Source organism: Diuraphis noxia, unplaced genomic scaffold (genome assembly GCF_037042655.1).
Source record: "Diuraphis noxia isolate RWA-SAM2 unplaced genomic scaffold, SU_Dnox_SAM2 contig0003, whole genome shotgun sequence".
In the NCBI taxonomy this organism is placed as follows: domain Eukaryota; kingdom Metazoa; phylum Arthropoda; class Insecta; order Hemiptera; family Aphididae; genus Diuraphis; species Diuraphis noxia.
In genome coordinates, this window is record NW_028301713.1 from 70,350,889 (window position 1) to 70,376,293 (window position 25,405).

At 29.6% G+C, this 25,405-nt stretch overlaps 2 protein-coding genes and 1 pseudogene across 2 annotated transcripts in view; 1 reads left to right on the top strand and 2 right to left on the bottom strand.

Annotated features, from left to right (window-relative positions):
* The first annotated feature begins 1,397 nt into the window (after positions 1 to 1,397).
* LOC149057718 (uncharacterized) lies at positions 1,398 to 2,937 on the top strand (annotated as a pseudogene).
* Positions 2,938 to 4,452: 1,515 nt separating this feature from the next.
* On the bottom strand, positions 4,453 to 16,005 carry LOC107170030 (uncharacterized). The gene is made up of 4 exons (XM_089224160.1): positions 15,656 to 16,005; positions 14,997 to 15,149; positions 12,002 to 12,167; positions 4,453 to 5,325 (listed from the first exon to the last, which is right to left on the bottom strand). The coding sequence occupies exons 2-4, from the start codon at positions 15,104 to 15,106 to the stop codon at positions 4,816 to 4,818; spliced, it is 786 nt and encodes a 261-aa protein (XP_089080286.1). The 5' UTR covers positions 15,107 to 15,149; positions 15,656 to 16,005; the 3' UTR covers positions 4,453 to 4,815.
* Positions 16,006 to 20,833: 4,828 nt separating this feature from the next.
* dtn (transmembrane protein 132C dtn) overlaps positions 20,834 to 25,405 on the bottom strand; it is a 68,660-nt gene continuing 64,088 nt past the window's right edge. The window contains exons 9-10 of the mRNA XM_015520030.2: positions 23,910 to 24,103; positions 20,834 to 23,800 (exon numbers count right to left, since the gene is read on the bottom strand). Coding sequence (XP_015375516.2) covers positions 23,517 to 23,800; positions 23,910 to 24,103 — 478 coding nt within the window. The 3' untranslated portion in view covers positions 20,834 to 23,516. The remainder of the gene's footprint in view (positions 23,801 to 23,909; positions 24,104 to 25,405) is intronic.

The window sequence follows — 25,405 nt, forward strand, 5'->3', positions numbered from 1 at the left end:
TAATATAATAGACTTTATTCAATTATTGTAAGACTATTATAACTATAATAATATATTATATATGAAATATAGTATTTTTTTTGTAAATAAAATTTATATCATTAACTTTTTTTTTTAATTTATAAATTATAAAACATATGAAAATGAAGTATATAATTATACAGGGTTGTAGCAGGTCTATATGACTAATGCTATAATTTTTTTTCTTTTCAATATTTTTAAGTAAGACCTGTTACACTCTGTATAGTATAATAATATATTTTCTATTGTGTAGCCAGGAAGGACTGAGGGGCTTTAGAAATGTTATATATTTTATAATTATATTGTATAACAATTAGTCAATTGATGTCTTAAAATTTAAAATTTAAATAATATTATCAATAAGTAATATTGTTATAAAATCAAATCTATGGTGAATTGATACACTTGGCAAGCTCACTGCCTAATTCTTCAATAATGCAGTTATTAAAAGTTTGATTTTTGGTCGCGCCTCCATTTTAGATTTTTAATTCCGCGCCATCATTTAGTAGTTACTACACCCTGCTTAACCGCTGGACCGATAAATACTCGATATCACTGAAGCGATGTGTCAGCGACCAAGTATAGAACCATATGGGGCAAATGAAAAAACACCTGTCTTGGCTACAATAAACATTTTGGGTGGCGGACTCGTTGTGTTTGTGTGGCGCAATATATTTGTATACAAATATTTTTCTCCACTTACATTGCGGTACAAATGGGTTACCTATTGAGTAATATTTGATTCATACCGGAAAGACAAGTTAAAATTATGTTGTGCATTAATCTTTAACCAAATTTTAATATTTTTTTAAACTGTGAAATGTAACTAACTCCTCTGCAGTTCAATAGGTTTTGAGTATACCTTTATCATTGAGTAAGTTATTGTTATTTATGTATCTATCTGAGCGATGTGCTATTGTTATTTATTGTTATTCATTTCCGATATATATAAAAAAAAAAACAATATCAACTTTGTAAAAACTTGTTGTGCGTTAAAATTCATGGTTTTCCTCATTTTTTTCTCTTGTTTGTCCCTGTTCTTTTGAAAAGTATAAGAATTTTTTTTTAATTTTTGACTTAATCCCCTAACCCTATTGTATCAACTGGTGTACTGTCAATTTGTCGTAAGCAATTGACCGCCCGACAATTTACCGCAAACAATTTATCGCAAGCCGATTTATCGCAATTACAATTTACCGCACGATAATTGATCGCAAACAGGCTATATAGGGTTTTTCGGGGTATTTTAAGGCGAATAGTGTTTTTCCATAATATTATTCGATCGTAAAACGATCAAATCTTATCTCACATTATACTCGTACCCTATTTTATCAGTCCGAATTTTTCTCTATTAATCGTATAGAATATAGATCACCATGAAACGCTACGACAATATATTGTATACATCAGTACTGACACAATCGTTTAACGGTATACTAATAAATTTGTGTAGCTGAAGTACTGTACATAAAATTATGGCTCTAGACTTCTGAGTACGTTTTAAGCGAGAAAAATAAGTATATGCTTATTTATCAAGGTTTTTTATACGTAAAAGAACGAGAACATGAAAATAAAATATACTGGAAATGTACAGAATATAAAAAAATTCACTGTAAAGGTCGTGTACACGTAGTAGAAGACAAGGTCACTAAATGTATTGAACATAACAATCACGTTCCAAATGCAGCAAAAATTGAAGCGAAAAAAGTTATTTCAACTTTAAAAAAAAATGCATCACAAACAACTCTCAGCACACATTCAGTTTTAAGAAACGCAGTTATGCAGGTAATTCATATTTTAGTCACATAGAATTAATGTAAAAAATTATTAACAATTAAAATTAAACTAAATTAGGTGACAAGTGCAGTTTCCGCAAAAATGTCGAGTATTAATACATTGAAAAGGACAATTCAACGGGTACGCCAAAAGGAGGAAGCTGCACCAGCTAATCCAAGTAATTTTGAATTTAATATACCAGACCAATATAGGTATAACTTCATTGGCAAATTATTTTTAAAATTCGATAGTGGTCCTACTGAATCACGCATGTTAATATTTACAACTCAACAAAATTTAGATTTTATGAACGAATGTGATAATTGGTTTTGTGACGGAATATTTTCAGTGGCACCCCCCATTTATACTCAGTTGTATACAATACATGGGGTGTGTTATTCCAACGTCATTCCTAGTGTTTACATATTACTGCCAGATAAAAAAGAAAAACTTACCGTCACATGTTTGAAATTTTAAAAACACTGAAATCAAATTTAAACCCAAAAAGTATTATGATATATTATGAAAAAGCAGCTTTAAATGCCATCGAAGCGGAGTTTTGTGATACCGAGGTAAAAGGTTGTTTCTTCATATGTCACAATGGATGACACCAACGTCATGTCCAAGAATTGGGACTACAGACAACTTATCGAAATGATCAGGAATTTTCATTACGAATTCGAATGCTACCAGCATTAGCTTTTATTCTAGAATCAGATGTAATAAAATGTTATAATGCATTACAAGCTACAAATTATTACACCGATAATGAAGATCTACTGGCACCAATGCTAGATTATTTCGAAAATACATGTGTAGGAAAATTAGATAGGAGAGGAAAAAAAGCCACCAAAGTATGCAATTACATTATGGAACTGTTTTTCGAGAGTTATCCAAGATTTAGCTACCAAAAATAATGCTATAGAAGGGTGGCACAATTGTTTCAAATCGCATATCAATGGTATGCATCCTTCAATTTGGCGATTTATAGATGCATTAAAAAAAGAAGAGAGCATTAACAGATTCAAAATCGAACAATACGTAGTGGGAAACGAGCCCCCCCCCCCCCCAAAAAAAAAAAAACCTAACCGAGATAGAGCAGCAAAAAAAAAATATTATATGTATCGATTATATGAATAATACAAATATTGAAGATTTTCTTCATGGTATTGCATAAAATTTTCAATTGCAAGTTTAATTTTTAATGTTTTTTTATTATTATATACCTTCCTTGATGATTTATTATTATTATTTTTATATTAAATTAAATGTACAAATATTATCGATTTATATAAAAAAATATTGCATATTATAATTTTAAATTGTAAGTTCAATTTGTTTCATTTTTATATACCTAATAACATTTTTTAAACATTTTTAATCTAAAACGAAAAAATATTTTTTCTAACCATATATGTAACCAGAGTTGTACCAAATTTATTCGAATTAAATATGTATTCAAATTAAAAATTAATATTGAAAATGTTATTTTCCGATCAATTGCCATGAGGTAAATTATAATCGATGTCCTGATTGGCTTTCAATTGGCTTGCGATCAATAATTTGCGGTAAATTGTCGTGCGGTAAATTGTAATTGCGATCAATAATTTACGGTAAATTGTCGTGCGGTAAATTGTTTACGATCAATTGACGTGTATCCGTATCAACTACCAACTGCATCCTATTTTATACCACTAAACATACTCAAAAATGTGGAATGTTTTGTGTTTGTGAAGAAGATGCTAAAGACCACAGTAAGTGGAAATTGAGGACCAGATTAGCCGATCCCAAATAGTTGGGAGAGAAGGTAAAGGAAAAGAAGAAATTCAAAGATGAAAATTGAAGCATTTTCATTGCTTAAGAGGCAGTGATAGACACAATAATAAATCCATCATGGTACACCTGGTAGGTATAAAACAGTTGAAAATTAATCTTTATTTTTAATGCGTACCTATTAGATGATTTGCGTGTGTGGTTTTTTTTGTGTGATTTCAGCGCATGCTTGCATTTCGAGAGTAGCCACACTGACAAACGATTTCAGCAGCTGCATTAGATTATTCACATAAATAACAGATATCATTCTAATACCAATTCATTTATCATTCCACAATAAACTTAAAATTAAAATATCTTAGAAATCTAAAAAAAACAAAAACCCGGCGAACACATAATGTTTTTACCATGACTAATAAACAGATATAATTACGAAAAAACTTTTTTCGTCCGGTTTTCGCATATCTCAACTATTCTAAACATAAAACCATTGCTCGTAGTTCTCCGCTTTTTATTGGTCAGCAATAGATGCCGAAAACCTCGCAATAGACAAGACAAGGGTGGTATGCGTTTCACAAAGTTGTGATCATACCTATTTATTTAATCATGATTTTTACCTATATGTTTATTAATAGGTCAAGTATTATTTAAGATCTATTATTAATCACTGTAGACAGTAAATTGATTGGCCAATGTAATATATTTTTCACAAGTTAAGGCGCTCAAAATTTGTCGGTTATTAACCAACGTCCATCGTGATCACTCGTATTAAAATATTAAATATAAATATTATAATTTATCTGTAAAAATTCTAGGTAATTCTAAAATATGACTAGCATAAGAATTAAAGATGTGAGTAGTATACATGTGTAAAAACGACGGTTTTAAAATAGTTATATAATATTATATTATGCCACTTTATTATTTCAATCCTCAATAATTATCTTATTGTATATTATAAGGTATGCTGGCAATAATTTTACTAGTCATTATAATAATAATAATAATTCGTATTAAGTGGTGATTTTAGAACGGCCGAACCGTGTTGCCACTGTAAACCTTCACAATGCTGCGATTTGCCTATCAACACTTAATTTTGGCACCAAAAGATTTCGAGAAGTGATGGTGGACGGTATATAACATTGAACAGTATGTACATAATATAGTAAGTGGCACGCAGACTTTACACAATATTAGGTGCCATAAAGAATTATGATGATCATTTATGCTGCGTGTACCATGGCGTCACAAATACCCGTAGCTAGTGATGGATCTAGTGGCGGCAGAGGGTCGCCGAAGTGGCGGTGGTGGTGACGACTGATGGTCACGTTCACAGTGGCGACGCCGGAACAACAGCGTGGCGACGTCTTGGTCGTCGTCGTCGTAATCGTCAACGACGCTGCTTCCGCCATTGCCAAACCCTCCAACGCTGCCACTCCTGTGGCCGCGACCGCGACGGCGCCGGTCGCCGACCGGTCTTGGAAACACGTCCGACTGGGTCTCCCAGCACGGCGCCCGAGCTGCGTCCGGCGGCGGCACGATTCCCAGCGGCAGGCAGCTGCCGTACGGAATGTACCCCTCTTCGGCATGTGGCGTCTGGACGTACAGCCACTGTTCGTTCTTGAACACCGCGTTCACCACCATACCGAGCGGTAACGCCACCTCCGTCTGGTAATGGTCGTCGAGCTGCGTCTGGTACAGCAGACATCCCGTGCACAGCACCATTGGTATGTTGCCCGGTCGACCGATCGACGACTGTGTGAAGATATCGTAACATAATTATTAATAACAATATAAAAATACATTAAAACAATAATATTAGTATTGCAGACGCATGGTGATACTGAGTTAAGGCCCGCTTTCCCCTTAGTATACAATATATTGTGAGAAATATTACTAGAAATTACTTTACACTGAAGAAGAACTTTGTGTTTTAGAGTAAGAGTACATTTATATCTAGTGTCAAACACATTTGATAAATAATAATAATAATAAATTAACGACAGTAAGAAAAAACCAAACTGAATTCAGCTAAAATAGTTGAATATAATAAGAAATTTGAAAAAGATAAAATATATAATAAAAGAAAAAATCACATTTTAATACTTAGATGGTTAAATATTATTGCAGTAGAACTATTTTATTTTTATTTAAAATTTGTATAATTATAAATTTATAACAAACTAGTAATTCCTTTGGAATTGTATTTAGGAACCTATTAATCTAATCTGTAAGAAAGATATTGATGCTTTTTTGGTGTTAACAAACGGTATTTCAATTTTTTTTTTTTGGAAGTTATACACTTTATTATTTATATCGAACAAATTATTTTTGTAAATAAATCATATTGCCTGTTTTTTATATGTTTTGTCTATATCAATTACTCTTAATAATTTAAATAAATAACATGAAGGACATTTTTTTGGTTTGTTTAAAATAATTTTTACTATGCACTTTTGTTTAATTAACAGCTTATTTTTTAAACTGGCATTGCAAATTTGCAACCACCTCAAGCTATTAAGCCGTACTGAATTATTGATTGTGCCATTGCGAAGTATGTCATTTTGGCAAGGCTTTTATTTAATTTTTTTTTTTTTTTGCTATAATAAAGTGTAAGATAGTTGTCTTATTCTAATTATTAAATTATCTATATGAACTCTCCATTTTAAATTTTGGTCTATTGTTATGCCAAGGTATTTAACTAAAGAGCGTTTTATTAATTTTTAGTAGGCGCATGTTATGGTGTAGCAATTAATTTTTTTGTGGATAGTAATCTCGCTTTATAGAGATGCTGTTCTTATGTCATTAAAAAGGCTATACATTTGGATTTATCATAATTTATCTTTAAATTATTATTCGAAAACAAATTATCAATTATTGACATATCTGCTTCAAATTTTTGCCAAAATGAATCCCACCTATAAGGCTATAATAGTCTTGTTTTAATTGCCTTTTCAAATATTTAAATATTTTAGAAAATATATTTAATAGACTAATCGGTATATAGTTGGTTATGTTGGTTTTTAGCCCATTACTCTTATACAATGGCACTATTAATGCATTTTTTAATGAGTCTGTGGCATATAATACACAGATTACCGTATTATATAGAATACATATTGATATTACTGATTATTAATGTTATTATTATTATTATTATATTTATTATTTTTAGTGATATTACTGATTGCCCCCACACCATTTCCCACCACCATAGTTTTTTTTTTTTTTTATTCAGCTGTTAATCACACTGGGCGGTTTGCGGGGCGGTGGTAAACTCTCCCGATTGTATGGTAAACTCTCCCGATTTTTAAAACTAGTAAACTCTCCCGATGGTAAACTCTCCCGGGTCAATATTATATTTACCTGAAGGAAATGTGTAAACTCTCCCGGGTCAATATTATGTTCACCTGAAGGATATATGTAAACTCTCCCGCGTAAACTTTCTGTTTACCTGAAGGAAATGTGTAAACTCTCCCGAGTTGTTTTAAATGTGATTGCTACAGTATGAATTGGCTACACTGCAGAGATTGTAATATCATTTTAAATATTTATTATCAATTGTATTACTGTTACCCTGTATTTGTAATTTAAATATTTAATTACCGTTAATCTATTTTGGATTTAAATATTTAAATTTTAAACAATAATAACTATAATGGCTCAAGCCGCTCAACCAAGTTTCAAGTATGTTTTAAGTCAACGGAACAAAGAAGTGTTGATTATGTCCTCATTTATTTTTCATAAGCAATCAACACTATCATCGACTGGTGAAGTCAAGTGGAAATGTAGTGTGAATAAATGCACAGCAATTCTATATATTATCAGTATGTAATTATTTAATTAAATTTGATGTATTTCAGCTTAGACAATCATAAATATTTTTTCAGATAGGGAAAATATATCAAGATCAAATTTAGAACACATTCACGCTTCTGATGAGCAAAAAGTACAACGTCTGTGTATAACGCAATCGGGAAAGCGAAAAGTAGTTGAAAATATATCTGATGCTCCACGGAAAATATTATGTAATGTTTTGCAGGAAAGTAATAGTGATGCCATTGATACTAGTGACTTATTACTCATTAAGAGAAATATGTATAATGCAAGGCGCAAAATTTTTCCAGCATTACCCAAAAATATTTTAGAAGTACATAATATATTGAAAACGTTTGAAGTAAAGACTTCTAAAAATGAAAATTTTTTGTTGCTAAATGACGAACATCATAACATAATAATATTTGCATGTTCTTCAAATTTAAAATATTTAACTGAATCAGAAACTATTTATTTAGATGGCACCTTTTCTTATTGCACTAAGTTTTTTAAACAATTGGTGACTTTACTTGGATATATAAACGGTCACTATATACCATTAATATTTTGTTTATTATCATTACCTAACCTAACGGGTGACGGACTGAATTATTTTAGTGTTACCAACTGTGTAATACGAATGATGCTTCATGCTCCACAAGACACTAGTACAATATGTTTAACCGGGAGAATTTACATGTTACCGACAGGTAGTACTAATGTTGACCCGGGAGAGTTTACATGTTCCCGTCAGGTAGTACTGAAGTAGACCCGGGAGAGTTTACATGTTCCCGTCAGGTAGTACTGGGGGAGACCCGGGAGAGTTTACCATCGGGAGAGTTTACATGTCATTAAAATCGGGAGAGTTTACAATCGCCCGGTTTGCGTTTGGGCGCATTGCCTTTTTACCTGTATAATAAAAGTAATGTGTTTGGGCTAGTTAACCGAAATTCTTATAATGTGTTTGGGCGGGACAATATATTTTTTGTATTCCTGAATTTAGTGATCGGGATTATCTTTTTTCGTATTTTGTTTATCATTTATCTTTAGATTGGACATAATTTTAGAGAGCGAAGGTCGTGGTTCGACGTAGTACTGAGGATTCAATATTATTAAACAAGTGATTGACGTGCAGTGCGGACGGTGCGACACAATATAATAGATAAAATTGTAATGATTATAAGATAAATCAAAAAACAAATATATTTTTTCAATTTTAATTATATTTTAACTTCATTTTTAAAAATCTAAATCATTTCAATTTTTAATTACACGTGCACACACATAAATAAACAATCCATTTTTAATCATACCCGTGGAATTCACTAACAGTCCCAAGTCTGTCAAAATAAGAGGGAAGATGGATTGATAAAATACAGCATCTCGGGGTATTCAAAATAAATAATAAAAAAATGGTCACCCAAACGCATTACAATGTTTTAAAATCACTGGCCCAAACGCATTATGCTAAATTGCCCAAACATATTGCAATTTTTAAAAATTTGCCCAAACGCGTGATGCCCAATCACACTTATTAAAACAGTTAAATATATATATAAGTAATATATGGTAATACATATTCTGTCTTCTATAAAGCGGCTGCAAGTTCAAAAAGTTTTTGAGGAACTCATAACGCCGAGAACGATATGGAATAAATAATTTACAACTTCGATTGAAATGAAACATCAGAATGTGAGGTTATTCATTTTATTCTGTATTTAAGATATTCAAATATTAAGTTAATATTTTAAACTGAAAATTAAAATATAAATTAGGTATATTGCTATGTTAAATTGTTTATAATCCATAAGTAATTCTATACATTCTATACAAATTTAATCAATGTTGAGAAGTAATTTAATTTAAGTGATAAGTTACTGTAACGAAATTACTTTTTAAGTAATTTTATGGTAATTAAATTACAAATTGCTGCAATTAATTTATACGTAATTTTAATAATTTTCAGTAGTAATGTTACAAAGCTACTATATAGTTACTTTTTTCTTTTCATATTATCAAAAATTATTGATATATTATGTATATATAAAAATATATATATATGTGAATATTATAACATGATATCATATAAGTATTTATAACATTTTTATTTATAAATTAAATATTCTTGACTGTAATATTTTTCTTATAGCTATTTTTATTTCGTATTTGACATAATAAATGTTATTTTTTTTAAAGTATCTTCTATTGTAATTAAGTACTTTTTAACTCAAAAGTAATGTAACTAAAAAAAAGTAACTTTCCCAACACTGGTTTTAGTCAATCTCATTTATATAAAATATAAAATATATAATATACATATATATTTATAATATGATAAGTAGGGAACGGATTTAAATGCTCTAAAAAACAAGAAAAATGCCTTAAAAAAATGCTTTAACATCAAAAAATGCACCAAAAAAATGCCCTAAAAAACTTTAAAAACGGGTTTATATTCAATAAAAACAAAATTTTGTATTTAAAACATAAAAAAACACATTATTATGAAAAATCTGATAAAAATTATTTATATACAATACAACCTTAATTAATAAACTTTAGATAAATAGTTTATCGTATCTTATCTTATCTCTTATCTTTACCTTAATGTAGGTAATAATCTGTTGTAACTTGTATGTATATATTTTGTGTCTACACGTGTCAACAATAATTTCGTAATTTCGTAACATAATTCATATTTAGGTATTTTAATTTTTTTTAGAATGAATGTGGAAAAAATGACTTAAAAACCACAAAATGCACTAAAATTTTAAAAAATGCAAAACAAAAGTTTTTTTTTAATTCTTTGATGTATGAAATGAACTTTTTGCTTGGAACCAATGTTTTTGGACATTCAGAAAAAAATGCAATTTGCATTCAAATCCGTTCCCTAATGATAAGATTTATTAATCTGCTTATTAATTTATGCATTATCATTTAAATTTGTTAGGTATAATCAGGTTAGTTTGGAACATGATATTATGCATGTAATAATACTATATAACTAGAAAGATTTGTTTATTACAATAAGTAATAGTAAGTACCGGTTAAATGCCGGTATAATTATGGCGCTTTATATGGTCGATCGTTTGGTATACTTAATTGTTTTTCGAACACTAACGACTATCTAAATACTAAATATTAAAAAAGATGTATACTTATTCAAACGCAATATGTATAATTAACTGTCATCTCGTGTAAAAAACAAAAATACCTCAAATAATTAATTTCATCGCAAATCTCTGATTTGAAGCATGAAAAATACATCCCCTGAAGACAGGCTAATAATAACTATTATAATATTATGTATATTCAATAACAATATTCGTTGCGTGTATCGTAAGTAGATTTTAAACTAATTAAAAACGATTGATGAAATTCAACTAATGATTAGAAAAATTACATCTCACCTATCGTTCATCGTAATATTTGGAAATAATTTGGAAATAGGTGGAAACAGGTTCTTGCAAAATGTCTGAAGGTTAATAACTCTTAGAACCTCAATATGCGTATTTTGGAATTTGCAATACTCAATGTATAAAATAAAAATAAATAGACAAAACACAAAATAGAACAGAATTTTTTTAAATAAATAAATAAAATAGATTGTATATTAATTAAGACTTAATGCTTTAATATTTTATAAAGGTTGACATATTTACAATATAAGAAATAAAGAAAAAAGCGGGTAAGTCGTGGATGTCGCTCTGCTGTACAGTAGGTTACAGGTTGGTTACTGTAATGGATGGAATTAAATTTGAATCCAATGATATTATATCATTGTATACGAAAAACGATTCTGAGCGGAGACGGTTTATCTGTCTAATAGATATACTATAGATTATTAAAAATTTTCAAATCTTAGATTTAAAAAGTCACTCAAATGGTTTGAAAATTTTACCATGTCTACTGTCTAGGTAAGGCTAATATAAGTAAACAGCCCAAATTTCAAGTTTTTAACCGAATTACAACCAAAAAACTCCCAAAATTCAAATGTCTATAAATAGCTCAAAAATTGCTAAAATTTTCCGAACTTTAAACCGTAAGTAAAAAAATCTAAAATACAAAAAAAGTGATCTTGTCATTTTTTCATTTGAAGCAATATTTCAGGTAAAAAACTTCGTCCGTAATTATTTAATATCATAAAATCGTGAAATCGTACTTTTTCCTCCTTTTATTTCGAGTGCAGTTTAGAAAATTGAAAAATGACCTCTCTAAAGTACCATTTAATATCATATTTTCTTAAAATAATCTAAAACCCTAAAGGTACTTATTTTAATAATTATCAAATCATTCTGGATAATGTATTTCTATTTTTTAGGACTGAACAATTTAATTGCTTCAAACTCGAAAGTTGGGTAGTTAACAACGAAAATGTAATTTTAGGTATATTATTATCAATTATGTTATTATATTAGGCATTATTAATTTTAAAATATTATTATATCCCGAATTCAGCATCACACATCATTCTCGGAGATCTATCTCGAACGTATTGGATTGATTTACGTACAGACGTATGCAGTTGAGATACAATATAAATAGTAATTTATTCAAGACGATATCATAATATTATTATGCAGTAAAGTATTATTTTAGGTCATCAGGTTCATCTTACTTTTGATAGGAAATCGTCCAAATCGGATATTCCATATCCGTATGTCTGTTCGGGCTTGCCGTAATCCAATATGTTTGAGTGCACATGGTTTCTTCTTTTTCTCTGAACATGGTTGTTGTGTCTTCTTCCTCGATATTCTGACGATGACGAGCCGCTGTACGATTTCCTGAAAAGTAACATATCGTATAGCATAAATATTATTGCAATGTTATATTATTATAGTATCATAGTTTTACTTGAAAAACCTACTGACAAAAACTTCAAAACACGTTGATGTACCTATATATAATACATTGTACATATATATAATATATATTTATAAGTCACCGCACGTTCATAATAAATCATAACAATATAGAGTATTATCTACAGTGACATCAGTCGAGGGATGGGAATAGTGCACATCTGACTCTGTTTTGTTTTAAAAACAGACCGATTGGCTGTTTGTTGGTAAAAAAATTTGAACATTTTAATAATTTTGAAAAAATATAATAATTGAGTAGGTACTGTGAAATTAATGACAAAATAGTTTGTAAGAATTTAATAAAAATATAATTATCCGACTTGTAACAATTTATACTATTTATAAATTAAAATTTATATAAATTCATAGTATAAAAATTTTAAATTTTAAAATAAAAATAAATGTCATATGTAATTAATACATTTTATTGGATAAAGGGTATAACCGGAATACCGGATAAATGAAAAATGAAAAATTGGTGGGTTTCAAATTTGAAATAAACGTATAAAATAGATTTGAAAATTCTATGAATAATATCTGAAAATCTCCAAAAAGAATTTGTTTTTTAAAGTTATTGCGTTTGGAAATAATTTATCACAAAAAAAAAAATATATGAAAATTAAAAAAATGAAGATTTTATGATCAACATTTTTTACAAACAAGATATAAATTGGCGAACAAATAGAAATTATACACCACGTATTCATATTATGGGTACCACATTTGCAACGATTTGTATGCGGGCATGTGTGTACCGTGTACCTACAACAGAATTGTAATTATATGTATTATTTTTTAGATTACTGTTTTGATTTCTGAATTTCAACTACCAATACTATAGTGCCTGTTTCAATTGACAAAAAAAAAAAAAACTGAAAACTACCACTCTAAAATTCACCCGTGATTAATTCGATTACTGAAGAACTGCTGTGAAGGTATTTTATATTTTTTAAACTAAGTTACATATTGTATATTGTGATAACATATTATTTTAGATTCTGAGCGGAGCGATGAATGTATTGATTTTACCATGATGTGTGTTTTTTTTTTTTTTTTTGTGTCTGTCATCACGTTTTGGGGCAGTAAAAATGCTTCGATTTTTGACTTCAGTACCTCGTTCGATCAGAAAGTGAATCTAGTTGGTACTTTGGGGGGTCAAAAGTAAAAAATTCTTAATACTTTTCTAAATAATTGAGAAAAACAAACTAAAAATTAAGGGATAAACGGGAAATTTTACGCACACTCATTTTTCGACAAAATCGATTTTGGTTTTTGATGTAACTTTAAAATAGATACATGAAATTTTCACCTAATGTTTATATAAGTATATTCTATCCACCATGCTATTTTCAAAAAATTTCGACTTAAGTTGAACTATTCATAGGCATTTCAAATTTTCGATCATTATTAGTTTTTTTAAAATTAATATCGATAAAAATTTATTTGTTAGGCAGAAAAGCTTGAAAATTTAATACAAGGCTCTTAACATATTGTTACAATAGCAGTTGAAAAAGAAAAGAAATTCATAGTCACAATTTTTTTTTATAAGCATTCAAAGTTTGAATTTTGAATTTTGACAAAATACGTAAAAATCACGAAAATTCACAAATTATTTTAAGCTAGAATTCATAAAAACTTTTCTTTTTAAATCTAAGATTTAAAAATTTAATACAAGATTTATTACAAGTTTTTCATTCTTTATCACAAAAACAAATTAAATTTTTATGAGCATTTGAAATTTAAATTTTTACAACATTGGATTTTCACTTTTAACGATTTCCTTATTTTGGTGTAACTCTAAAACAAACTACCACAGGTACTTGAAATTTTGACTGAATGTTTATATAGATAGGTGTGTTATATATTTGATAAAATTTTCAAAATATTTAGATTTGTTTTGAGCTGTTTACTGACATTTTAATTTTTCAACTTTTTTAGTTTTTTTTTCTATAAATATCGATAAAAATTTATTTGTTCGGTAGAAAAGCTTGAAAATTTAATACAAGGCTTCTAACACATTGTAACAATAGAAGTTAAAAAATTTTAAAAATTCGTAGGCACGATTTTTTTTTATAAGCATTTAAAGTTCAAATTTTGACTAAATACGTAAAAATTACGGCAATGTTCAAATTATCTTAGTTAGAAATTCATAAAAGTTTTTCTTTTTAATTCTAAGATTTGAAAATTTAATACAAGGCTCCTAACATATTTTTACAATAGAAGTTGAAAAATAAAAGAAATACATAGTCACAATTTTTTTTTATAAGCATTCAAAGTTTGAATTTTTACAACATATTATGTAAAAATCACGAAAATTCGTAAATTATTTTAAGCTAGAAATTCATAAAAAATTTTCTTTTTATATCTAAGATTTGAAAATTTAATACAAGGCTGATAATATATTTTTACAATAAAAATTGAAAAATAAAAGAAATGCGTAGTCACAATTTTTTTTTTACAATCATTCAAAGTTTGAATTTTGACAACATATGTAAAAATCACGAAAATTCGCAATTTATTTCAAACTAGAAATTCATAAAATTTTTTCTTTTTAAATCTAAGATTTGAAAATTTTTAATAATCTATAATATATCCTAGACAGATAAACCGTCTTCGCTCAGAATTGTTTTTGTATACAATGATAATATAATATCATTGGATTCAAATTTAATTCCATCCATTACAGTAACCCACTGTACAGCAGAGCGACATACACGACTTACCCGCTTTTTTATATATATATATACTCACGTTTCATGAGGCTTTTGGTCTGGTTCTTGTTGACAAAGATCTCTTCTGTGCAATACCCATGTCAGTGTATCGTCGTTTTTCTTGGCCAGTGACGAACTTCGAAGTCCCATCAGTTTCGTTTCCCATCGGGTGCCGCCTTTAATTCTTAAATTCCTGTAACATTTTTTAGATATAGGGAAACCGCGAATAATTTTAATTATGTACATGGCTACAGTATACGAATTTACTACACGCACATAGGTACGCACAGTACGCACTATAATGCATTAGCGCATTACTTGGTTGTATTTTAACATTATGATATCGAGTACCAGAGATTTAAGGATAATCATAACGAAAAAATATTGAACACTTGTTGCGTTTTGATGTTATAAAAAACGAATAAAATCGAAGGTTTAAATAAGAATAATTCGTGCGTTGATGTCAAAATTAAAATTAAATTTTTAAATCGTGTAAAATGTAATCGACGGCAAGCCATGCGGTTAAATGCTGTAGATTTTCGCTACCTACAATGTTAATATTTATCACTTCCGGGATTCGATTTTTAACGCCATTCGATCGTTGGAAAAAAAACTGAAAAGCGTACTTAATCGTCGCCGCTGGCCGTTGCTTAATCTAAGTCTGGAAAACCCGAGCACAAAAATAAAACAAAACCTTACCCGACACATCCCACGCCGGCGAAGATCCAAATGTCTATTACACCGACGGACTCGGCGCGCGGCAACAAGCGGACGAGGAGATCGTCTGCGTCGGCACGTCACCGGCGTAATATATGGTATAGGTATTAAAAATTAAAAAACATATTGGACGCACCGAGTTTCCTCGTTTACGTTCGACTCGGACGTCGGCGGTGTCCGACGGTATTGCACGCGCGACCGTAATAATATCTTCATGATAATTATTATTATTACCTACATATAATGTAACATATTATAACAGGTAGATATATATATATATATATGTATATTTTAATGCATAAAAAACACGCCGTTTCCATCGTCGTTGTGTGTTATCGATGCGGCTTTAATTGTTTGGGGGCGTCTTTGGTCAGGCGCTCGTGCACACACGCACACACAAACGCGTGCGCGGGCCCGACAACGACGACGTCGAGTTCCCCTTGCGGACCGGCCGGCGAAGAGGCGTGACTTGACCCAAGCTCCGCAGCGTGCCCGGCCCGGGCCGACCGTGGGAACGTGTTATAGATGACCCGAGTGCACCGACGTCCACTCGCACACACACACACACACACACACACACACACACACACACACACACACACACACACACACACACACACACACACACACACACACACACACACATCCAGTATATCAAATGTGACGTATATGTTGTATATATACAGGATGTTTTTTTTTTTTTTTTTTTTAAGTCAGTCATAATTTGGAAAACTGTTGAAATTGTTCAAAAGTAAATATATTTTCTAGAAAATCTTATTCTTTTGAATGACGACAGTGCATACACATCATCTTTAATTTCATAGAATCGGAATATTTCTTCCGAGTTTTTCGTTATATTGATTTATATACGATTATACAAATCGGATTTATAACTAATATATACCTATATACCGGGCTACACCTAGTTAATGATGATTACTTACAAGTTATTAGTAATAAGAGTAATAATTAAAGTTTAGATGAGTGGAGTTTTAGTGAACCGTCTTTTTAACCTATATATGTGTGACTGTAACAGTCCTCATCATATCATAGTTTATAACTAAAAATAATATACATACTTATAAATTACAACAGATAATCAGTTTACTTTTCATTCAAAATTCAATTATATTACATATTATTATAGAAATATTCCAAATAATATTTTGCTTCGGAATTCGAAATTAACAATATACTTGTTATGTTCAAAAGAGTTTAAATAATTTAAAACGATAACAATTAAAAATCGAGCTATGTAAAAAGATTACTTTGAAAATATGGGATTTCTTTGTTAAAAGAACCACCCTATATTATATATATTTTTCCAATTCTGTGATGCGTTCTCTTTCTCATCTTCTCAAATAGGCGTTTATTAATTATTATTCTAAACAGACCCATATCAGGAGAACGAAATAACAAATCAGACGCCGGATACCTAGGCCTGGGTGGTTTTCGACGTGTACGAGACGCGTATAGTACGAGGTAAATGTTAAGAAGATATAGCTAGTATGGGTACTCTTGAGTCTTGATCAATCGCATATCATGATATTATATAGGCCAGATCATTGCGGTATACCTACACTGCGTACCTGACCGATCGATCGATCAATTATCGTTTATTTTCGTCCCGCATGTCCACCAAAACAGTTCACAATATATATATATATATGATGATAATGGAGTAGAACACATTTTAAAAGTCGAACTATCCGAGAGAAAAAAACAGCCTCCCGCCGATGGGATGAGATTGGACCGCGAAATACGCCGATGGTAAAATTAAACCTCGATTATAATATGCTCGTATTGAGACGTTTGCGACGTGCGATCTCAAACAGACGACCCAGTCGACAATTTAGTGTTTGGATCGAAAAACTCTCGGGATAATGCCAATAATATTAATAAATATATTATATTAGTATAATATATTATACACAATGCAATGCACTGTATGTATATATATATATTAACGCTTTGTGCGACTGTGCATGTGCATTATACTATCATAATAATGGCTACGACTGCACGAAAAACGTGCCAGACATTTATAATTACAAAAATATACAATAACGTACCTTCAATTCGCATCGTTTGTGGTAATAATGGTCGGACGGCTCAGCCCCGCCCGCGCGTTTGGTGTTGCGACTTATTATACAAACCGCGCGTGTCTATATGTATAGGTACTTAAGAGGACGCTACACACGCAATATTGTTGTCTCTGTCTTGCACACACACACACACACATATTTAGGGTTCTATAATGTGATATATTGCGTATGGGCGTCACTTTTTATACAGATAAATATTATAATAATAATATATAGCGAAAGATATAAATATTATTATTTAATCATTATTACGGTCCTGTTTAATTTTATTATCGTTATAGAAATTAATTTTAACTAAGATAAAAACCTATTGAACTTACATAAGCTGTTATTAATGTAATTTTAAAAAAAGTTGAAAATAGGTTCACGAATAATTAATATTAAAAAAAAAAAAAAAATAATTAAATCACCACAGTTAATATCAATCACCTTAAGAGAAATATCAGAAAACATATACCATAAAATAAACTTGGTATTATTGATTGACGAACTTCACTCAGAATCTTTTTTTTTCTTTTTTAATACAGTGATTTAACGTTTAATACATAATACATTACAGTGACTTACTTAACAACTATAGGTATATTTGACATTTAAATACTGTACAGCAGAGCGATCACCTATTTTTTCACTTTTCGTTTATCGTTGTCATAATATGGTCGCTTTGATTTACATCTATACATTTCTGTGTATTATTTAATAAAGCCAAACCAGTTGATTGCATAAAAATGGTCAAGAATAATTAATAATTATCATTATATCTTTTGGAAATTCCTATCCTAACAAACTATCCACACTATCCGCTATAGCTTAAAAATAATTATTATGATTTATGAAAACAACACCGCTAAAAAAATTATTAGGCGGTTCATACGTACATCCAACAAATGATGAAAAATCTGACCAGAGTAGGTGGAAGTCGGTTTAGAGCTATACACATAATTTTTCACTCAGTTTTGTTTTTATCACAATTCGCCTTTGATCATATTTTAATATCGTATGTATATTATGAGCTAAACTTTTGGACATGACAACGACGTAATTGTGAAAACCGTTTATGTTACTTGCGAGTGAGTAACCGCGGTCGAGGTGACCGTCGCACATACCAAATACGGTTCATTATATGTTCATATATACCTACATTACCTATACGTGGTGGTGTTATTATATTATTATGTATTAATCGATATACTATAACGGGGATATCCCGAGTGCGTCCCGTTTTTAATTTTTACCTTTTTTATAGCCCGAGCGCGTCCGCCGTCCTATCGACAAATTATAATAAACAGTCCGAGTGCGTCCTCGGTTAACAGCTGCTATAGGTATCTAATATATATGTAATTAAGGTAAAAAAATCGAACTTTTATAAGATGCCAACATGTTTGAGTTTGACGATCGAGATGGTGTTTTTAAGTGTAAAGCATATTTTAAAACCGATGAAAGTGGAGATACTGTTATAGAGAATAAATTAGATCATACCTATAACCACGAAAAAGACGTAATACAAGACATTATAGATAAGCAAGTTATTCGTAATTCATTAAAAAGAAAAGCACAGGATGAGATTTGTGAACGGCCACTTAAATAAATATATCATGAACTTAAGAAAATTAATACAGATAGGTGCATTATAAATAAAACCGATAGGAATTGCTTTCGCAAAAGTATATATTTGCCAAGACGATCAAAACTACCAGCAAGACCATGTAATAATAAAAATGTACATGAAGTATTGGATTCGTAAGGTTAGGGCAAATCTCGCACCATAAAGGATAGCTTATTATTATCGCCATACACGCTTAGGGTCGTCAACAATATCAAAAGGGCTAATTATTTTATTATCCCGCGTCGTCGGTAGTCTTTTTTCACTCTTTCATATATTTGCACGTGTAATATATGCGGCACAGTCACACAATACGTTTCTCTTTATGTTTATATAACAATATGACGTATAACATAGTATTTGAATTTATTAGGAATAATGTTCGTTATTTGAAAGCAATCAGCTGCTCCTTAGACGAAGGGGCTTCGCCGTAAAATTTGATGTTATAGTATACAATTTACATCATTTTAAAATAGGGCCAAAGTTTTGAGCTCATCTCGGCATTGAGTCGGCATGTCACTGTAATGAGCGTACTTACGTATTAAATTATAATTCTATGACAAATATATTCAATGATCATTGCATAAAATCGATTTTGAGTGGTGACGATCTGTCACTTGGATTAATATTAATTTAAATCAAATATTGTGTTTTAATTTAAAATATTTATTTATTGTGTTGTACTGTATGCTTGATCAATACCATCATAATAATAATTATACTCTCAGTCATTTATTTTCCTATCAATAATAATGCGTATGATAGATTAGATTTAACTAATAACTTATTTTTGACAATAACATCGGTTTCATTAGCTATATAATATTATTATCGTAACTAGATAAAAATAACAAGCTTACTTTGGACTTATTATTATATTTTTATTTTAATCATAATTAATATTTTGTTAGTTTTATTGCAACACATAGTATCAAAGATCTCGAGCCATTATATTGAAAAGATATAATTTAGTAATTAAATAAACTTTTAGTTTTTAATGCCATAACATCAAATCAAACAATATAAGTGCAGCACATAAATCAGCGTTGCGTATAAATTAATTTGATATCTATGAATATTAATAAACGATATATATGCACACCCTTTAAATAAGAAGTTGTTGAGCTATTTATATGAAAGGAAAATGTACGATTAAGCAGTTCTCATTTTTTATACACCAGATTCGTTGAACTTTATCAAATTATCAACAATAGGTATTTAATGAAACTTATAAATACAACTCATAAGTATAGTAATTGATAATTACTAATTAAAAATGTAATCATAAAATCAATCTTATTGCAATAACAATATTATAACAATAGGTAGGTATAATGTAATTATTAATTAATTCATAATTATTTATATGACCTAAAATTAACCAATTTGTAGATCTACGCTTCTATATACACCCATAACAGCTAGTCATAAGTCAATAAACAAAACCAACAGTAAATTTAATAAATTGTTTATTTAAAATTAATATCTGCTCACATCAACATAACAATACTTAAATTGTAGTGTGTCAACTACTACTTCTACTTAAAAATCTAATAGAAATTATCATTTTGGTGAGATAATGGACAATACAGATCACAACCCGGTACATATGAAGGTAAAACATTCAAAAACATTGATATTTTATTGAATAGATTATTGACCGAATTATGTAAAGGGAAAAACGAAGGAGGAAAACTAATGAAAAATAAAAACAAAGAAACAGACTGAAACATAAACAGGAAGAAAAAGAAAAAGTCAAATTATTAGAGTTCGAAAAATACTCTACAAAGCAATAAACTAAACTTTAAAAAATTTAAAATAATAATAAAATAAAAAGGTAAATAAAATACTAAAAGTAAAATATATTCTAAAAAAAAAAAAAAAAACAGTCTCATTGTGTCGCGTACGACGTTTCTGCGCTTCAACATAATCGCAAAGTACTTAAACACAAAACAAATGAAACACGGGTAAAATTTTATTAATGGAAGCTCCTGCATCCCAAAAAAGAAGGCAAACAACATATTATATAGTTTTTTTTTTTTATACAACCTACTTGATCTACGACTTAAACATAATATACATATATAATATAATATAATATAATATCAATATCAATATATTCTTTGACTAGAAATAATAGGTAGTTTGTTTGCACTATTTAAGTTCAAAACATTAAAATGATTAGTGTTTATTTTCTAACTTAATATTATACTATAGATAATTTTAAACTAAAACGGTCCAAACGGGTAGCCCTCGAATGTCGTGATATTGTTTATTAAGTATTGCATAACATGTATAATATATGGACGGCTGTATGATTTTTGATTAGTATATTGAGAAACTGTTTTTTTTCCCAGTTGTTTTTGTAAGTAGAATAAATAACATACTTAATTTTTGGTATTAATATATTATTATTGTACAATGTACACAAATACGCACTGGGTAGAACCAACTGAAATAGGTATTCAATTTTTCAAATATATCTTAATAGTTTAGAATCAAGTGATGAAGTTATGCCCAAATATCTGCAATGCAATTATGTCCAATAAAATCATATTATTTACATTATCACAGAAAAATAAAAACGAAAATGAAAAATAATACTATTGTACTGCCACAAATGATTTTTTTTATTTAATGGCACTGAGAAATTAAAAATAATGATCGTTTGATTAAAATACGTTTCTAAATAAATTAGAATATTGTAGAATAATATATGTGCGTATAAATGTTCACCATTAATGTTGACTTTAGTTTAGTATATTTTATATGATTACTTGTGATAAGGCATTGCTTAAATATAATATAATATTTGTGGTAACTGTTCAGTTTAAGGGGCAATTCATTATGGAAAACCATTATTAAAAAAAAAAAAAAAAAAAACTACATACATAACATTTAAATGTACAAGTTACAATAATTGTCGAACTATTCATTACAATATTAAATGTAGTATTTGATATTAATAGGTATTGAAAAACATTTTTAAATATGAATATTATGTACAAAAGTATATAAAATAAAGTTGCAAGCAAAAATTGGTATCAAACTAAAAAATTAAAAATAATCAACAATTAAATTTAACAAAAATGTTTAGATTAATGATAGTATTGATCTAAAGGGAAAATGGCTTAAACAATATTATCAAAATAGTGATACAATAATTAGGAACATTCAGAGAAACACGTGTAGAGCGAAATATTGGAAACTTAATTATTATTAACAGCGGCAATAATTGTCGTACATATTATAATTTATAAAAAATAGGAAATAACGAAGGTATCATTTAGCACAGTTTACAGATGTAACAAAACTTATCTATTCTTATTTTTCATTATTCTTTTAATCTGTAATATAATTGCGACTTTTACATTTTTTAATAATAATTTAGATTAAGGAACTAATATTTTTGTATAAACTTACTATGGAAACTATAAATAAGCTTGATTGAATAGGTACATGTAAAATAGTCTAGAAATTAATTTATTTTTTTCATTATGTAAGTCCGAAAATAAATGTCAAGTAGATAGGTAGTTTGAAACATCAATATATGATTATATTTTGTATATAAATTTAAATAAATTAAGTTTATTTTTAGAAAGAAAATTCAAAAGATACATTGAGTAGCAAAGGCTAATAATGCATCAAATGGTATCAAATGTAGATATCGTGTATATATGGTAATAACTAATAATAATAATAATAATAATAATAGGGTCATTAGATACCATTATGCGTCCAACAACCTGAAACAACCTAATTTAAAATGTTTAATGTAAAATTTGGATTACAAAATTACCTCACAACCGTAAGCGTGAGAACAATTTACTAACATCGTTGTACGCCTTTTTTCAATATAATACTGAAGCTGAAGTGTATACTTTTTTGGTTCAACTACTATAGAGCGTACCTAAGTATATTTTATAGTTTATATAGCGACAACCTTTGAATTAATTGACTTTTTGTGTGCGACAGTAAGATAGAGACAGAAGTAGTGAAGGGACCGGGAGTGAGGGTGGGATGAGGCGAATGGGCCGCGTGCAGGTGTTCACTGCTGTGGTAGGAGTGTGTGTATGGTTAATGGTAACAGCGGAGGGTTGCGAAACGATACGGGTATGCGGTTGGCAACGACGAATCAAGCGTTTGACTCTTTCAGGTTGTCAAAGTACTCCATCAGCTGTTTATAGTCCATGCCAAGGTTGAGGTCGTCGAGTTTGATTGTGTCGCTGGCGCCGGCGTTCTGTTGTTTCTGGTCCGTGGATGCGGGATCGAAAGCGAACATCGGATTCCCAATGATTGCGGCCCGTTTCACATCCATCGATCGCCGGTTACAGGTCTCCACGAACAGTGGGTCGGAGTTCCTCTCCGGCAGTTTAGGGTTGTTATGGTTGCCAACGATCGACGAAGATCTGCCACCGCCTGCACGGAAAAATACAAATTAAAAAAAAAAAAAAAAAAAACCTGAAGGATACAGATCTCGTCTGTATAGGATAGATCTTAAGTCATGAGGACCTAGACGTTTACACACCTTGACTGCGGTTGCGGTGATGGTGATGGTGATGATGGTGTTGCCGTTTTGGGGGTGGCGGCGCTTGTTCATCATCATTGTCGCCGTCGCCGATCATCATGTTGTCCGCGTTGTTCAACTGCGTCCTGTGCGGTGGCACCGGTGGCCTATAGTCGGCTGGTTTCTCCAGGTTCTGGTCATTCGGTGTCGGAAGTCTGGTGGGAGATTAAAACAAATAAATATAACACAAAGTCAATATTCTGCACCATAGGTTAAAAACGATTAATTTTCAAGGCTTCCCGGAATGCAATAATAGTGAGTATTTTTCACTATAGAAAATACAATTTGTTGTATATAATATAATATATGTTTTAAAATGTTTAATGTTCATATGTAAATATATTAAAGTAATTTCCTTATAATATCAATACCTATCATATAACAACTAAACTGTTATAGAAAATACCTCAATTTATATTAACAATGGTTAACAATGATTAGAGTAAAAACAATCGTAACGTAAAGTACGGAATGTTACTTAAAGGCAGTACGGAAAGTACTTCACAACATTTCAACTTTCAAGTTGTACTTAAAGAAATCGAAAATGTTTTGTAAATAAAATATTGTATTAGTCAATAGAACGATGAATGGTATTTATTTACCATTGTACTTTGATGTATAATTGAAACAAAGGCAGTAAAATGTTAAATGGAGGAAACATAAATAAATCACTCTAACTCAGCTTAAAGTCAAGACTCTTTAATACAAAATACGCAAATTACTTAAACCTTAAGTAATAGCAATTGGAAATATACTTCAATGAAACGTTGAAATCAAAACTTTAATATGCTTTCTCATAAGTCATTAATAATAAAATTCTGACCTCTTTTCAATACGCAAAATAATAGCCAAGTTACACTATATATGTATTTTGATTTCAAATGTTTTAACCGACACGTATAAAACGTATGATTATGAAATAATATAATCAGTACGTCGTACCGCAAACAAAGATACCTAATCAAATAGTACTTAAAAACATAATGCAAGTGTTATTTACAAAATATAGAGTGTTGAAGAACAAAAGGAATAACTTTACATATATGGATCTTTTGGTGAATTTTCTATGATCATTATAAGCACAGGTTTGTTTTAGATATATTATCTAACATTTTTGCTAATAAAATCTAAAAAAGAATAATTTTAGAAAGTGGCCGAACCTTGAAATAATGATATCCTTAAAATATTAAACTAAATTGAGTTAAATATTTTACGATATTCATGTTATTTAAATCATAATGGTTATATTGTTATATTATAATACATTAATACACGATATTACGATATGATAACATTGTAATATTAACTATATTATAATATATAATATAATATAGTTGTATATTATTAGTTTGGAAACAATAAATCGATGATTTTCCCAAATTCCACTATAAACATAATATGTGTACCTACATAATAATGGTGATAGAGCACTATTGGATGAAGTGAAAAGCTAAGTA